The sequence below is a fragment of the Henckelia pumila genome, unplaced genomic scaffold, assembly GCF_033568475.1.
Source record: "Henckelia pumila isolate YLH828 unplaced genomic scaffold, ASM3356847v2 CTG_477:::fragment_3, whole genome shotgun sequence".
In the NCBI taxonomy this organism is placed as follows: Eukaryota; Viridiplantae; Streptophyta; class Magnoliopsida; order Lamiales; family Gesneriaceae; genus Henckelia; species Henckelia pumila.
Genome location: NW_027331842.1, coordinates 399,765 through 417,026, shown reverse-complemented (window position 1 = coordinate 417,026; position 17,262 = coordinate 399,765). Strand labels below are relative to the sequence as shown.

Here is a 17,262-nt window from a genome sequence, read left to right as displayed (position 1 = left end):
ATATATTCTCGACCCAGCTAAACTCATCAAATATATTACTTTTCATGTTAAAATTATTCATTTTCATGGCATCTATGGGTCGATTGGGAAAAAAAAACACGAAAAAGTCGAGGCTTTTTTTTTTTTTGGAAATGCCATATGCACACGAAAAATTACACGTTGGATTACACATTGCATTTGAAATTATAAAATTATCCTTGCATTTTATTTAGAAAAATCTCTAAAAAATGCATGTAGAATAATTATATAAATTCAAACGTAATATGTAATCCAACGTGTAATCTTTTGTATACATGTAGCATAATTTTTTTTGTATAAATTAATTACGTGAACGCGGTGCGAAGCTACTTGTCCTATTAATATTTCTCTAATGGCTACTCTCTTACTGATCTCACTCGTCTCTTGCTCTTACCACAAATCCAATTTTTGCATAATCAGAAATTAAGTAATATTTTTAGGGTCCTACAAAGTGCGTGTATTTCTTGTGGACGTGACATATATATATATATATATGATGTTTACTCAAAAGAGCTTGCAGTATAAAACCAGAGACCAATATCACTCGGCGCCAACTCCTAAATCAACTTCAGAAAATGGAGGCTTTGAGCCGCCGAAACTTACTCTTGATCATCATCTTCATCTTGTTTTTCAAGATTTTGGCGACGAATATGTGCATGGCTCAAAAAAAGGTGATCCCAGTGAGAATCGGAATCGTTGTAGACATGGATATCGATGTTGGACAAATGAGTTTCAAGTGTATATCGATGGCTCTATCAGACTTTTATGCTGCAAATGGACATTACAAGACTAGAGTTGTTCTATACAGCAGAGATTCCAAGACTACTGTTGTTGGGGCAGCTGCTGCAGGTATTATCTCAAACTGATGATTATATATATGTTGTTTAAATTTCATCCTCTAAAATTAATGAAATGAAACCGTATGCGATATTAATATATCAAATTTGGGATGAAGGGATATATATTCTCACTGAGATGTTTGATTGATTGTTGTTTAATTTGGTCATATACTTCTCTGCAATGGTTTAGGGGTCTAATGGTTACGTTACCTGGGTTTTTTTTCTTGTTCCAAGTCAACTCTTAAAAGGAATCTCAATATATTGATTGAATTTTCAAGTGACAACTGGCTTAATAAACTCATGCATATATGCCATTAAACGTTTGACACACTTAGCTTGCAAGGTTTATATATATATATATACATATATAGTTTGAACGAAAGGTTAATATATTATTACTTGCAATAATCAATATGCGCAAATAAAATTTTGGAAATCATGAGATTGTTAATAAAGTGTATTATTGACCCATTCCAATCAATATTACTTGTACATACATATCGGTAATCGTAAGAGTAGTTCATTTTTTAGCTTAATTCATGCTGGCTAAAACAATTTATTTGCATCCTTTCATTCCTAACGTGTTGAATGTATGTTGAAAAATCAAAGTATATATTCTCTTGTTTTCTAGGACTAAAAATATTTACCCTTCTGATGCCTTGATTTTGTAGACTTGGAATTTACAAAAAGGAAACAATATCTGCTATAGTAATTTAATATTTAAACATATGCCACCACAATTTGGTATCCATCGATCGTTTGTCTGAAAGTAATATATTGAGTTTTCTTCTGCATGAATGCAGCTTTAGACCTGCTCAAGAATGTTGAGGTAGAAGCAATCATAGGCCCCTTATCTTCCATGCAGACCAATTTCTTGATTGCTCTTGGAGACGAAGCACAAGTTCCCATCATAACGTTTTCAGCCTCTAGTCCTTCCCTTTCATCGGTTCGAAGCCCTTACTTCTTTCGTGCCACTCTAAATGACTCATCCCAAGTACAAGCCATAAGTGCCATCATCCAAGCCTTTGGATGGAGAGAGGTAGTTCCTATCTACGTCGACAACGAATTTGGAGAAGGGATCATACCATCTTTAGTTGATGCCTTGGAAAGTTTAAATGCTCACATACCTTACAGAAGTGTCATCCCATCAAAGGCAACGGATGATCAGATTGTCGCGGAGCTCTATAAGTTGATGACTATGCAGACTAGAGTATTTGTGGTACATATGCTCACGGATCTTGGTTCTCGTCTCTTCTCCAAGGCCAAGCAACTAGGAATGATGAGTGATGGCTATGTGTGGATCATAACAGATGGCATGGCTTATGAGTTGGATTCGATCGATCCGTCTGTCATGGGGTTGATGTTAGGAGTGTTAGGAGTACGACCTCATACTCCTCAGACAGATGAACTTGATAACTTCAGAATTAGGTACAAGAAGAGGCTACCACAGAACAACTCCACCGCCATTGATTCAGGTTTGAACATGTTCGGGTTATGGGCATATGATTCGGCCAAAGCAATTGCCATAGCTGTAGAGAAAATAATACAAGAAAATGCTACATTTGTGAGCACAAACATTTCAAGAAAATCCACAGATCTTGATGTCTTTCCTGTCTTTACTGCTGGGCCGAATCTCGTTGAAGCTTTGTCAAGAACAAATTTCACAGGTCTTTCGGGGAACTTTCAGTTAGTTGATGGCCAACTCCAATCACCTCCTTATGAAATAGTGAATCTGGTCGGTCCAGGAGCTCGGGTGGTGGGATACTGGACACAAGATAATGGGCTAGTCCGAGAACTTAACTTCACCAACACGACGTCTTATTCAATTTCCAAGTCTAGTTTTGGGTCGATCATTTGGCCAGGAGACAAGATGTCTCCACCAAAGGGTTGGGTGGTACCAACAAATGGAAAGGTGCTGAAAATTGGAGTACCTATGAAAGATGGTTTCACAGAATTCCTTCGTGTCACTTGGAATGCTGATAATTCAACAGAAGTTGAAGGCTTCTGCATAGATGTTTTCGATGCAGTGATGGCAAATCTACCGTATGGTGTACCATATGAATACATTCCGTTTGCAAAACCTGATCACCATAGTGCAGGAAGTTACAATGATTTGGCTTATCAAGTATTCCTTGGGGTAAGTATTTCCGCTGCCTAGCCAGCTAGGAAGCATGGTAGAATTTTCTTTTTGAATTTTTGGATGTTAAATTTCTTCTGATAATCTACAGAATTTCGATGCCGTTGCTGGAGATGTAACTATTGTGGCTAATAGGTCGCAGTACATCGACTTCACTTTACCATACACAGAATCTGGCGTTTCAATGGTTGTACCAATTGAAGACGATAAGAGCAAAAATGCATGGGTGTTTTTGAGGCCACTTACTTGGGAACTTTGGTTGACAAGTTTTTGTTCATTTGTCTTCATTGGCACATTGATTTGGATTCTTGAACATCGAATCAATGAAGATTTTAGGGGCCCTCCTTGGCATCAAGTAGGCATGATATTCTGGTTCGCCTTTTCGACCATGGTCTTTGCTCATAGTAAGTTAACAGCATTGGAATCAATATATATATATATACATCCATGCAATTCATAAACTGAAGTTAAAATATATAGACATATCACAAATAAATTTGACCTTTTTTTCTACAGAGGAGAGGGTGATAAGCAACTTGTCTAGGTTTGTGCTGATCATATGGTTTTTGGTGGTTCTAATACTAACACAAAGCTACACCGCCAGTCTTACATCCATGTTAACAGTTCAGCAGCTGCAGCCTACGATAACTGATGTTAACGAACTTCTAAAAAGCAATGCATACGTTGGATACCAAAAGGGATCATTTGTTTATGGACTTCTTATAAGCATGAACTTTGATGAGTCAAGGCTTTTGACTTACAACTCTCCAGAAGAAATGGATGAGCTTTTCTCCAAAGGGAGTGGACGCGGGGGTATAGCTGCTGCGTTTGACGAGACCCCTTACATTAAGTTGTTTCTCAACAAATACTGTTCCAGATACACCATGGTTGGCCCAACATATAAGGCTGATGGCTTCGGCTTTGTACGCAAACTTCCTCTACTATCTTTGATATGTGGTACATATATATAATGGGCCTGCATTACATTTTGACATGATTTTTTCTCTTCTTTTCTACGCAGGTCTTTCCGATAGGCTCTCCTCTAGTACCTGATGTTTCCAGGTCAATTTTAAACGTGACGGAGAGTGAAAAGATGACGAAGATAGAGACAAAATGGTTTGGAGATCAGACCACATGTCCAGACTCCAGTACCTCGTTTTCATCCAATAGTTTGGGGCTGGAAAGCTTCTGGGGTCTCTTTTTAATCGTGGGAATAGCCATGGTGGCCGCCTTTACGATTTACATGATTAAATTCCTCCATAATAATTGGGGTGTCATTCAACGTTCTGATCCGGACGCAACAGTATACAGCAAGATTGTGGAGTTATATAGAAGATTTAACCACAGAGATCTCAGTTCTCACACTTTCAAGGGCATTGAAATAAGAGAAATAGAAAACAATGCATGTTGTGGATGTGACTGTATGAAGAGATCAGCATTGCAATCACCTGCTGTAAATTGTCTGCAGAGTCCATCGACTTTTTCGATGATTTCTCCAACTACTGCTAGCTACCCGAGTCCGGATCATTTTCAGACAGCAACTGATCATCAAGTAAGTCCCAGACCAAATTCGCAAAGTGAAGGTGTAACAGAGCCACCTCAGGAAATTGAGCTTGTTGATTCAAAGCAGAACAAGGAGAGGTTGGCTGGTTAGGATTAAGAAATAATGGAAGGGATAGTATTTTCATATGAAAGTCTACTGATTTCATTTGTGGTCATTTCAATGGCTTATCTGATTCAACAAATGTCTTCAATAGGATTTGAAGTTTGATCCCAAATACATAGATAAATAGTTTGTTTTAGAACAATGTCTGCTTCCACCATTCTTTGCTACATTTTCAAACCCGAGAATATATTAATTAGTTCTAAGAACTAATTTGGAATAAGATGAATGGGAAAATGGTCCTGATTGGCCAGGATAAGATAAATAAATACCCCTGAAAAATACAAGGAGGGTCATTTTTCAAAATGAAAAATTGACCAAATGTAAATAACTAATATCAATTATAACCCTTGATCAAAAACTCTTTTTTTTTTTTTTTAAGAAAAACAATTAGTGTCTTATTCTACATTTGGCATTCGGATATTTAGAAAATAATAATAATAGATTTCAAGGAAATACTTGATGAAGTTCGATAAGCGCGATGACTGATTTTTTCATATAGAACGACATTAATTCTACCTTATTTTTTCATTATACACGTGATAATATCAAATAAGGAGAGTGAAATTATTCTATTATCATGTATTAACAATATGCAATGGGATTTTCCGAACAAATAATAATACTGAATATAGTAAATAATATTTATTCTTAATATCTATATGCATTTTTTTTTTTCGTTTTTTACGTTAAAATGGAAAATTTTGTTCGCGTGGATTAAATCGCTCCAGGATTTTCCATACATTCGCAACAAATTGTTCTGTATACTATTGCCAATTTTTTTAGATTTTTTTTGAAATTTTTAATGACATAATATATTGAACACGAATATGGCCAAGAATTTTCACTGTCATTGAATATTACCTTTTTTCTTTCTTTTTTTTCGAAAATTTGAATATTACCTTAAGTACTATAAGTTTACGTAAAGCACATTTATAATTATTAGCCAAACGAATGTAAAATTCAAAAGTAAATACAGAATAAATTATCGATTAATTATTATGTGATCATTAAATATGTATCGTTTTTTGTATTTACACGAAAATGAACGGTCGATAATTAAATGAAACCATCTTTTTTTTGCAAATAAAATTTTCCAAAAGATAGCTGGCAGCTGCATACACACAAACACACACGCACACATATATCAACATGCATTTGTGAATAATATAAAATAAACAATAGCATATAGATTTTTTTTTAAAACAAAAAATACGTACATTCTCAACTGAAAATTATTGTGATTTATTGATTATTGTAATTGAGAGAGAGAGAGAGAGAGAGAGAAAACAATGCATGTTGTGGATGTGAATGTGTGTGAAGAGATAAGCATTGCCTGGTTATATACCTTCGCCTTCTTTTATTTCTAATCTGACTTTAAGCGGTGAATTTTGTGGTTATGTTCAGCAAAATTTACTAAAGAATAAATATAAGAATGGAATTATTTTCCTTAAGATTGATAGAGGACTGTTGCTTGTCTTGCTATAATGCTATTGTTAGTGGCTTCTTCCTCAAATAAATTATGTATCATATATATATAATTATATATTGTTCTAACATTATTGTACCAAACCAAAATGAGTGCCGTGCAGGCGGGGCATTCCTTTGATGAAAAGAATTCATAAATTTTAGTCCTCTAAAATTTCAACTTTTTTAGAGCATAATATATATGTCAACTTTTTTACAACTCAAAACTTTCCTCTATTAAAATGACTAATCTTCCTCCAATGAAAGATCTGTGTACATGAACAGAAACTCTAATTGTTGAGTTTCTTTTCGAAAAACAAACACTATACATGACGTCAAAACTTTGTTAGCTAGTTCATTTACAAGATTCATGCATATTTATAACTTTGGCTATGGTAAATATTGGCTTAGACATTGTTTCAAGTTTTGGAAAGTAACCGGCTTTGACACAAATGAATCCATACCATTTGCAAAGCACTCGTTTCCACTCTCTGATAAAGCATTTGCAGTCATCTGCAAAAGAACAACATTCGTGTTTCTAAAAAAACGACTCGGACCCAATTGAGGATGTTCAAAATCAATCTGAACTAGCATGTATGGTGACTTGATACCGAGGTAACTTTATGCTGAATGGTATGAAAAATATAGCAGTTGCTGGGGCTAAGAGAAGTCGAGTGCTTACCGCGATGATAGGGATCCTTTTTCTTGATTTTTCTATCCCAGAATTTGGTGAAGAATGTGATGGTGGCGACTGTACATCAATTCCTGCCTTAACTGCATCTTCCCAACTCCCGGTCTCCTCAAAAGATCGAATCAATCTTGTAGCTTGAAGACCATCCATCACTGGCATGCATACATCCTGCGAAAATAGTTTCACATTTTCTGGTGTGTTAGTACAAAACAGTAGATGCATGTAAGAATTTCAAGAGTCAACTTTGTTCTGAATCTTCTATTGCTAGAAAAAACTATGTTCCAAAAAGCCAAAACTCATAAAATGTGTTCTAACAGAAGTGCTTGTACTTGAACAAGCCTCCTCACAGTAATTTATACAATGAGGACTGCATACTCGAAACTAATATCCAAGACATACATGTATATGTTGGTACGGCCGTACGTGGCAGCACCAAGTGGATCGTGTCTATTTGATGCAAATTTGTGGCCTCTTTTTCTGATTCTTGAAACCTCAAACTTTACGCGAGATAAAAGTTACAGTAGTATTTATAGTTCAACAATATTTTGTTCTTACCATTAGAATCAGATCAAAATCTTGCTGTTGAACCGCACGAACCGCTTCTGCACCATTGTTTACCACATCAATGCTGTGGCCTAACTGCTTCATCATCGACTTTGTTACCATCACATTAATCTTGTTATCTTCAACAAGAAGAATCTTTGGTTTCAACTCAGATTTGAGGATCTCTGGACTGTTACTTGAAGAACACTCAGAATTTCTCTCAGTCGGAACCGGTGCCTGATGTGTTCCTGAGTGAACACTAGCCTTTACTTCACCTGTATGCTTTTGTATTCTACCATCCATTTCACTGCTACTCTGTTCATATGTTGCTGCTGAATTTGCATCACCCAAATCCAAGTTCTCGCATAAGCTAACATCAAGTTCAGATATAGTCTGAGCCGAACAGGTGTCTTCTTCCGAACTGGTCTCTTTATATGTAATGTTACTAGAAGGGGACAAGGAATCCTCTAGCAATCCATTACACTTATACGAGGCCTTAAATCCAAGACAATTTGTTGTGAATTTTTGAATCCTTCCAGAACTTTGTGAGGAAAATAAAGAACCCAAAGTTCGTGGTTGAAACACGAAAACACCTGAACCTGAATCATCGTCGTCAGCAACATCTTGGTTGTCTAAATCTGATAATTCATCAGGGTCATCTGAACCATCATAGGCCGATGAAACTTTGTAAGGTATGATAAAGGTGAATGTTGATCCAAAATGCTCTACGCTGGATACCGTAAGATAACCACCCATGAGCTCAACCTGTTAAATGACAGAATATTTACTTCTTAGAATACTTTTTTCAGGATTCAAATCAAGCAAAATGGAAAAAATTTGTCTAGAATCCCTAAAAAAGATCCCAAAATTTGTGTGAAGAGACATATTTCGCAGATTCAGATAATATTACCAGTTGTTTGCAGATTGCAAGGCCTAATCCAGTTCCTCCATACTTTCGAGCAGTATCCGAACCAACTTGCATGTATTTCTTGAACAGAGTTGATATAGCGTTTTCTGTTCCATGAAGATTGGAAAGGGTTGTAAGATATATCGGCATTTACATTTCCTAAGTTGAAGTAATGTTTATTCAAGAAAGTCGGACACCAATTGAAGTATTACCGGGTATACCAATCCCTGTGTCATAGACATCACAACGAATCCATACTACTTGTTCTTCGGTATTGGGGTGAATCTCTTCATCTTCTTCCATTGGAACCGAAAGATCTACTGGTCCACTGGGATTACCACTTAGTTTACTGTCTCGATGCGTGTCTTCAGAATCTGCACCTCCACATTTATTGTCATTTTGATCGCCTTTTCCCCGAGATGTAGATGAATCATTCCTAGTTCTTTCCATGACAGTCGTTTGGTTTGAAGAAATCTTCTGAGAGTCCTGTTGGATCACATTGTATGGCTCAGCGACCACGCAAAGGTTGATTCCAACCTTGCCTTCATGAGTAAACTTGATGGCATTGCTGTTAAAGATTAAACGTTGGAAATCTTTACAACTTGGTTTGACTTTATAGAACATATGTAGAATCCAAAGAAGTTTCGAACTTTATTACCTGACCAAGTTTGTAAGAATCTGGCGAATCCTTAGTACGTCTCCAATAACCTGAATTTCAAGAGTTCTCTCATTAACTACCTACAACCAAATAGGCCTGCCATTCTTGATAAGCTTCGAGTTAAGAGGATCCATTACCTCCACAGGAACGTCATCTGCTACATTTCCTTCCAAGGTTAAGAACTTCTGTAGGGACGCCGCTGCTGTTTGGAGCACATGTTTTACTACCTCTCGTGGTCTAAACTTTGTAGCTTCCAATTTCATAACTCCTAAATAAACATGATACAGATTGATTTATTCGAATTTCAGCATATATCTTGATAAAGATTTGCTAAGAAAAGCTACAAAGTCATACCTGATTCGACCTTGGAAAGATCGAGGATGTCATTTATCAGCTGAAGAACTAAATCACCAGAAGATAGCATTACGTTCACCATCTGTCGCTGTTCTTTCTCGAGTTTAGTCGAGGAAAGAATCTCTGCCATGCTAACAACTCCAGATAGTGGAGATCTTATCTCATGAGACATGGTTGCTAGCATTTGTTTTGCACGCATTGATTCCTCTGCGACATCAATAGAAAGGACAAATGAGGGTCGAGTTTTAACTATAAATGATACGAATTTGAGTACACAATATGAATTTTGCATAACCTGTTATGTGTATTGTTTTGTTGAGTTCTGTTTCTTTGGCTTTTTGCACGGCCATTTCCTCTCTGAGCTTTCCAATCTTCTCCCTTTTCCTCACCTGTGGCACAATCACAAACACAAGAGTAAGAAACAAGAGTCAAAGGATGACGCGCTTGCACTGTACCAGAGGCTACATTTAATGACAATAGTGCAACTCAAAATTTTCAAAAAAGGCAACAATTTAAGCACCATGTTTCAAACTCTCTGCAGATAGATAGCGTCACGACTACGGGCAACTGTGACTACCCAAGGGAAACTGGTATTGTTACAAAATGACACTGCAACACTCAAAATAAAATTATTTTCCCCTTTATAAACAGCAATGAGCAGCACACTAATCATAACTTAGTGTATTGTAAAAAGAGTGTTTGGAGGTTAAACTATCTCAAATGTTCAGAAAGTGAAATTACCTGATCAGTTACTTCCATTCCCATATAATTTACACCAATTGTATCTCCAGCTTTACTGAAAACAGGTTCCACATAAATCAAGAACGTTTTCGAACCAAATAGCTCTGTCTCAAAGGTGATTTCCCTTTTTGCTGGTAATCCTCTTTCAAGAACTTCTCTTTTAAAATCTTGAGATTCCTTTACACCAGCGCCACTGAAGATCTCTACATCTGTTTTGCCTATTATGTCCTGTAAAAACAGCTAACAAATTTGAGTACGATTGAATAATCAATTTCTTAAATAGGCTTTGTGAAATCAGGGATAGTTACCTCTTCACGCAAACTTGGGAAATGGTTAAAGATGAATCGGTACCGCATTTCTTTATCCTGTAAATGCATATTTGATTAAAACCCAAAAAGATGATTTGCATTGAATGTGATATGAGTAAAAGATATGAACCAATTCTTGAAACCAAATGAATGGTAATATATTCTAATCTGAACTTACAAAAACGAAACAGAGTAAAGCTATTACGCAAATGTATACAAAAAACTTACCTGGTGTCCTATCACAACCGGTGCATTTTGGAGTACAAAATGCAAGAAATTGTCAGCTCTCGCCAAAACCTGCGATAATTCCTCCACAGGAGAGGATTGCCTTTCAAGATTTTCGATACTTTCCTGAAGTTTTTCATGTAACACCTGCTCTCTTCGAATACTAGCCTCAAGAAGCTTCTCCAAACTCATGGCACGTTGCTTCCAATAAATTATACTGTCATATTCAGCATCTAATTCTACTTTCTCATCTCGGAAAATAACAGTACTCTTCCTCTGAGGAGAATCTTGATATAAATATTTCAAATTTTCATCAAGGATAGAAATGGGGCGCTTATCACCACCATATCCGTCTTTCTCGAACCGGTGCTCCTCCAATATCTCCAATTTCTTGAGTTCAACTTCTTGCTGTTGTTTGTTAAGGTTGTCTAGCTCTTCCCTGAGAAGGCGCACAGCATTAGCCTGCTTATATTCCCAGTTCTTAACTAAATTTGCCAATTGCCAGTTACCCTTGTCACTATAATTTGTTAGCTCCATAAGGCGCTTAAAATCAACTATCTTTGGTTCCTTATTAATTACAACATCTTCCAACATATCTTGATCTGCTCCTGGCCTTTCCATGTTAAATTGCCTCCCAGCTTCATTTATGTCTTCTGGCCACATCGACGATAGGACAACGTCCATGTCTTCTGATTGATCGATCTCAATCTCACAACCCATTTTCAAGTTCAGCTTACTAAATCTAAGGGACGACTTTTCCACTATCGATTCTCACTATGAATTCAATGAAACCATTCAGACTAACTCAATCACTACATCTCATTAAGGCTTGATTCTTGCCACCGTGTGACGCTTTTGCCTAAACATCGGGAAAAAATCCATTTCTGTCGGTTCAGATTAAAGTTGGATAGGAAAATAAAAGTATAAACTAGACTAGAACATCAACAATGGAAAAAGGCCGTCCCTTTTCGATTAATAGAGCAGAAATGAGGAAAAAAATATTCGATAAATCAATCAAGAATCAAGATTTTCCAATGCCTTTGAACAAAATCCACCCGTGAAACGATGTAGAAAAAGAATTGTGATGTTTGGTCAAAATCCACAACCTTCTCCCAACAAAAGTTCGATCACAAATTTTCAAATACATAAGCTATGAACTTCTATACCAAAAATGAAGAGAATGAAATTGATTTTTCAAGAAAAAGGTTTGACTTCCATTAGAATCAAATGGAATGAACAGAACTATTAATCAAGGTTGTTTATTTCTTTCTGATTCATCCCCGTTCATAGTTGACTTTGATTCCAGAAAATAAAACAAAACATGCTCTAAGTTCAATAAAACATCAGCTCTTTTCGCAGGGAACGAAAATGAAAATACATCAAACTTGAAATCAGATGTTGGTTAACTCAGATTCAACGATCTTCTCTAATACCACACAGCAAAGATATGATAATGGAGAAAAACACGCATTGCCAATCAGAGTAAAGATTAAAACGCACAAGCCCATGCAAAAAAAAACAAATCAAACTGACCTGAAAAGCTGACCTTTGATGATTCCAAGAACTATATGATATTCACTTCTCTAATTGAAGAAGAACGCAAGCTTAAGTTCATTGATGTCCCAAAACTTTTCACTGTAGATCTGAAAGAATCTCTATGGGGTGCTGAGACAGAGAAAAAATATATACTAATGGGCCAAGTTTTTTTTTTTTTTTTTTTTTGAGCGAATAGAAAAATGTATATTGGTAAGAGGACTCAGAGGATTGCATGTGCCGTTGAAAATAAAGAAAAACGAAAAACCCCAAACAAAAAATGGAAACTTTGTGTGTGACAGAAAGAGATAATAGTAAGAAATTCAAGAATCCATGTGCATTTGAGGTGAAAAATATTGCAAGAAAGTGGTTGCTTACCCTTCTTCTATATTTGCTTATTCACTGTTCCACACTGTACCTCTCTCTCAAACACACACACATTACGTGTTTACTGTGTGTAAATTTTCTTGGTTATATTCATGGTATGCATTGATGGTGAAAATGGGGCGACTTTTAAAATATTGTTTTTGTGTGTATATTTATATATTGGTGTGTGTACATACGTACTTACACACATATCTATACATGAAATGATTCTATCTATTAATAATCAACACAAAGTATGGGGGTGAAGTGTGTGTTTCTGCGACTCTGTAGTGTGTGAGAGAGAGAGGGTGACCTTTTTTCCGGGTTTTCTTCCCCGCCATGTATGAGGTTACGATATGACGGCGCGTGTGGCAACGCCCAGCGCTAAATAGTACTAACTAATATATAACGCGTGTTTATTTAGGGCTTAAGCATCGTTTAGTTTGATTAATGATATAAGTAATACATAAATAAGTAATATAATATAATAAAAAATAAATTTAAAATGATAGTTAAAATAGTATTGAATTTGATTGATAAATTATAGTTTATTTGATTTGATTGATTAAATTTTATATAAAAATGTTAAATGACTATTTTAATCTTTTTAACAATAAATAAAATAACAATTATATTATTTATACGAGGTAATATAATAATTTAAATTCAATTATTTAATTGATGTAAGATAAATAATTAATAATTTGATTGATGTAAAATAAATAATTAATATATAGATAAATAATATGATAAGAAGAACGTGGGATGAGATGGGATGAGTTATACATATATTAGTAATATGGTGAACATAACCGTGTCTTATTGTATTTTTTAAGAATTAAATAATTAAATAATTATTTAATTTGATGCGTATTCACAATTCTTAATCGTAAAAATTAATGATACGTGATGCTTCAATTTGAAATATTGATAAAATGAAATTGTAAAAGTTAACGGGTAATTTTGCAATTTAAAATAATAACATGGAAAAAATCAGATAAAAGATATTTTTTTATTATTTTGAAATAATTTTTTTAATTTTATGGTGTATAATTATTTTAAAATTCATAAATATAGATAAAAGATAAAAATATAATTTATTAGGATATTACGACTATGGAAGTTGGAAAGTTTGCTATGATTTTGTGGGGTTTATGGAGGCAACTAAAATGAACAATTTTAGAATAACGAACATAAAAATAGAAATAAGAATTAATTTACAATTTGGTGTCCTTGATATATTAATCGATATAATTGAGTTTTGTCCAAATCAACGAGGACGAATATATGCTTGTGTGTTCGAGCATTATTAATTAATTAATAATGGACTAAAAAATTTGATGTAGTGACCGAAGTTACAAAATATATATTGAAGGAACTAAATTATAGATTTTTATGATATTTCTACGAAATAAATTGGAGAATCGTGTGATTGGTTATGGTTTTCGGGAGTAGATGGTTTTTATTGTCATTAGATTCAGAAAAAATGTCGATGTCGTATTGTGTCTTGATAATACAATATAATATTATAAAGATAAGAAAATTGAATATAATAATAATAATAATAATAATAATAATAATAATAATAATAATAATAATATGAAAATCGTGAGATATAAATTAAGCGTTTAATTTTAAGAGATAATAATAGCATAAAAATAGATATATTTGATTCTTCTAGAAAATAAAAATATTATTTGCCCTTAATTAAAAATATATATATAAACATATGCCATACCCAACTCCCTCAATTCTCCTTCGGAAACAGAGAAAGACATGAGAGAAGTTGGGAATAATATAATTTGTAAAGGTTCTCTCTTTGCCTTTTAGTTTAATTATTAATAAAAAGGTCATTTGCATCAATGCATTCCTGTTGCTGACAGCTCTACTATAAAATAGTTCAACATATTGACTATGAATTATATAAATTACTTATATATCTTACACACATGTTACGTGTTTATAAACTAATACTTTTTGCAAATGGATATTTATTTGGATCAAGCAATTATTTTTAAAAAAAACCTTCGAGATTATATTAGAAGATTTATAATTTAAGGAGGTTATTTTTTGTTATTTACAAAAATAAATGGGTTTTTAATATATATAAAAGAGCACCACCTTAATGGTTCGCTTACTTTTAAATTTTTTTTTAAAAAAAAAAACCTCACAAAATTATCAACTTGAAAAAAAAAAATTAAATCAAGTACTTTAAAAAAGATAAATTTATATTATATACACACATTACATAATATTTATATATAATGTTATATATATGAAAGTGTGTGTTGCGGCTAGTATATATAAAGGCATGGAAAGGCCCACATGGGCATAGACAAGTTGTTAAGACCTGAGGTGACGTGGAAAAAAATTCTACAGCGTTGCGGGTTTGATACTCGTGTGGAGCATATTTCCTACTGAAATATTGTAGAGGTATGCTCTGGGGTTGGTCATGTTGCTCCCTCTTTTAGGTCTATGTCGCTCGTGCACATCTCTCGATTTAACCCTGCATGAGTCAATGAGCCTCTGACTCATGTGGAATTGAGTGTTTTTCGGGGTCAACTCTTTTGAAGGTATGAAGAGTGTTAATTATTTATCGTTATTATAATAATTGCACAAAGGGTATTTAGGGTAGGTGGTGTTGATGTTCATTGTTCCATATTGAATGATTCACTCAGTCCTCTTGTTGTTGCAAGCAATTTAATGCAGTATGTATCCGCCTGTTAGATGTTTTGAAGAAACTCCAAAATAATCATGGGCATTGAACTTTAACATAAATTAATTTTTAGGCTGAATGAATTTAGCCGATCCAGTTTTTTATGTGCCCAGGTTTGTTTCTGCCCCGAGCTAGGTTTACACTATCCAGAATCTGTTCAACTGAGTACTATATAAGCTAACTGCATGGTACTATCAAAGAAGTTAAAGTGGTATCTGACAATTTTGTAAAGAAAAAAGAAAAAAAAAAGCTTCAAAATTATTATCAAATACTGCATAAATAAGAAATATTTCAATTGCTAGATGCAGTTCAAGTACCCGATATAATATTTTTATACGTATATAAAATATCAAGATTACAAAATAAATTACGTGTGTATATGAATATGATCCATGCTATTTTTGTTGATGTAGCGCTGAATTTCATGGTATTGATTCATTGAATTGAATGAATGAATTCAAGGGTACTGATTTCGTGTTTGTGTGTGATGCATTTTAATTTCACTTTTATATGCATAATGCATATATATCTTAGTATCTATATATAGTGACTGGGAAAAAAATTATTTATTGTTAACTCAATAATTGGCCACAAGTGACTACAACGTCGGCAAAGTTTCGGCAAACGACATTGTTTTAGAGCTGTATTCATGACAATTTTATATAATATTATATTTTGTGCGATGCAAACAAACTAATTTTCATAACATGGATAACGTTGGTAATTGGTATCGTGGGATATTGTGTATGTGTGTGACTTTGGTTGTGTCTTTCGATTTTAAAAACATTTTTTAAAAAAAAAAATCACTAAATATTTTTTAGAAATATTTATGTCTAAAAACTATTTAAATTAAATATCATCATGTTAGTCCTTCGAAGTGCATGATGAATATTAATCCGTACTATATTTTTTCCTAATTTAATGAGGGTTAATTTAAAAATTCACCAAGGATCTATATATATATATATCTATCATATTAAGTTTTTATTTTATTAAACAAGTCAACTTTTGATTTTGCATAATTGTGAGAAAAAAAGTTACTCTTTCGTTGTTGATAAGACGATGAATTAAGCACATGATTTAAGGAATCTCCTAGAGCAAATTTTGAAGCACTATTAAAATAATAATAATTGAATGAAAAGTGATGATAAGATGTTAACAAAACCAATTTGTATTGCAACTTAATATTAATTAATGATGCTAACAACTAAGCTATATTCCTTTCCTCATGTTTCTGGCTTTCTCGCCATAATCACAAATCCTTCATGTGAGGCTCATAGAAACTTTTTTAAATACATGATAATGGGTTTTCTCCGCTATGTATCACTTGAAATCGAACTCAGACGTTTTATATATATATATATATATATATATATATATATAGTTATTTGCATCAAAGATCCCTGTGAAATATTGAAAATACACACTTTTTTTTTAATGAAATTTTAATAGACATCTTCAACCCTGACCTTTTATAAAATTAGCAGACGTGCCCCTTTATTAATTTATATGAGCGATTGTTGCACACGCGCCCCTCACGCGACTGGACAAATATTTTGATTTTTTTCATCAAATACCCCTGTGAAATATTAAAATTGCATATTTGACCCCTTGAGAATATAATTTTTAAATCTTTTCAATCTATAAGATCCAATTATAAAATATTTATTAAACATTTACATTTTATTTATTTTTATTTTTATTTTCATTTTAAATTTATTATTATTAATTAATTTGTTTCTAAAAAATTTATCTTGATATCATTATTTTATTAAACTTACTTCGTGTTTCCAACTTTTCCATTAAATATGCATTCATAAACAAGGATTTAAATACGTAAAAGCACCAAAATATTAAACTAATTAAAATGATATGTTCAAGCATATTACTTTTTTGATTTAGGAATATATAGTATTGAACCAAAATTTAAATTTTTAAAAAAATGCATTGCACAATTTATAATAAATAATAAAAAAATAAAAAGATTGTATAAAGATAAAATTTACTATCAATTCTATATTTAATTTAATAAAATAATATTTTTAATTAAATAACTATGAAAAATATTAGTTATTTTATCTTAGTATTATTTATAA

The 17,262-nt window shown here is 33.4% G+C and overlaps 2 protein-coding genes across 2 annotated transcripts; one reads left to right on the top strand and one right to left on the bottom strand.

Moving 5' to 3' along the window:
- The first annotated feature begins 544 nt into the window (after window positions 1–544).
- Window positions 545–4,859, top strand: LOC140872844 (glutamate receptor 2.5-like). Its single transcript, XM_073275750.1, has 5 exons — window positions 545–867; window positions 1,661–2,994; window positions 3,086–3,398; window positions 3,511–3,917; window positions 4,016–4,859. Exons 1-5 carry the CDS (start codon window positions 594–596, stop codon window positions 4,646–4,648), a joined length of 2,961 nt encoding a protein of 986 aa, XP_073131851.1. The 5' UTR covers window positions 545–593; the 3' UTR covers window positions 4,649–4,859.
- A 1,526-nt stretch (window positions 4,860–6,385) lies between these two features.
- Window positions 6,386–12,541, bottom strand: LOC140872890 (histidine kinase 5). Its single transcript, XM_073275804.1, has 13 exons — window positions 12,085–12,541; window positions 10,555–11,410; window positions 10,327–10,383; window positions 10,019–10,246; window positions 9,573–9,666; window positions 9,278–9,484; window positions 9,061–9,191; window positions 8,924–8,973; window positions 8,478–8,833; window positions 8,269–8,372; window positions 7,371–8,123; window positions 6,807–6,983; window positions 6,386–6,637 (listed from the first exon to the last, which is right to left on the bottom strand). The coding sequence occupies exons 2-13, from the start codon at window positions 11,269–11,271 to the stop codon at window positions 6,515–6,517; spliced, it is 2,997 nt and encodes a 998-aa protein (XP_073131905.1). The 5' UTR covers window positions 11,272–11,410; window positions 12,085–12,541; the 3' UTR covers window positions 6,386–6,514.
- Between the last annotated feature and the right edge of the window lie 4,721 nt (window positions 12,542–17,262).

Bases quoted from the DNA above. Each gene is read 5' to 3' on its own strand.
- LOC140872890 (XM_073275804.1), bottom strand. From the start codon at position 11,271: ATGGGTTGTGAGATTGAGATCGATCAATCAGAAGACATGGACGTTGTC. The intron at 8,834-8,923 runs GTAATAAAGTTC...AATCTTTAACAG, and splicing joins ATTCTTACAAACTTGGTCAG to CAATGCCATCAAGTTTACTC. The intron at 6,638-6,806 runs GTAAGCACTCGA...GTTCTTTTGCAG, and splicing joins AAAGGATCCCTATCATCGCG to ATGACTGCAAATGCTTTATC.
- LOC140872844 (XM_073275750.1), top strand. From the start codon at position 594: ATGGAGGCTTTGAGCCGCCGAAACTTACTCTTGATCATCATCTTCATC. The intron at 868-1,660 runs GTATTATCTCAA...GCATGAATGCAG, and splicing joins TGTTGGGGCAGCTGCTGCAG to CTTTAGACCTGCTCAAGAAT. The intron at 3,399-3,510 runs GTAAGTTAACAG...TTTTTTCTACAG, and splicing joins GACCATGGTCTTTGCTCATA to AGGAGAGGGTGATAAGCAAC.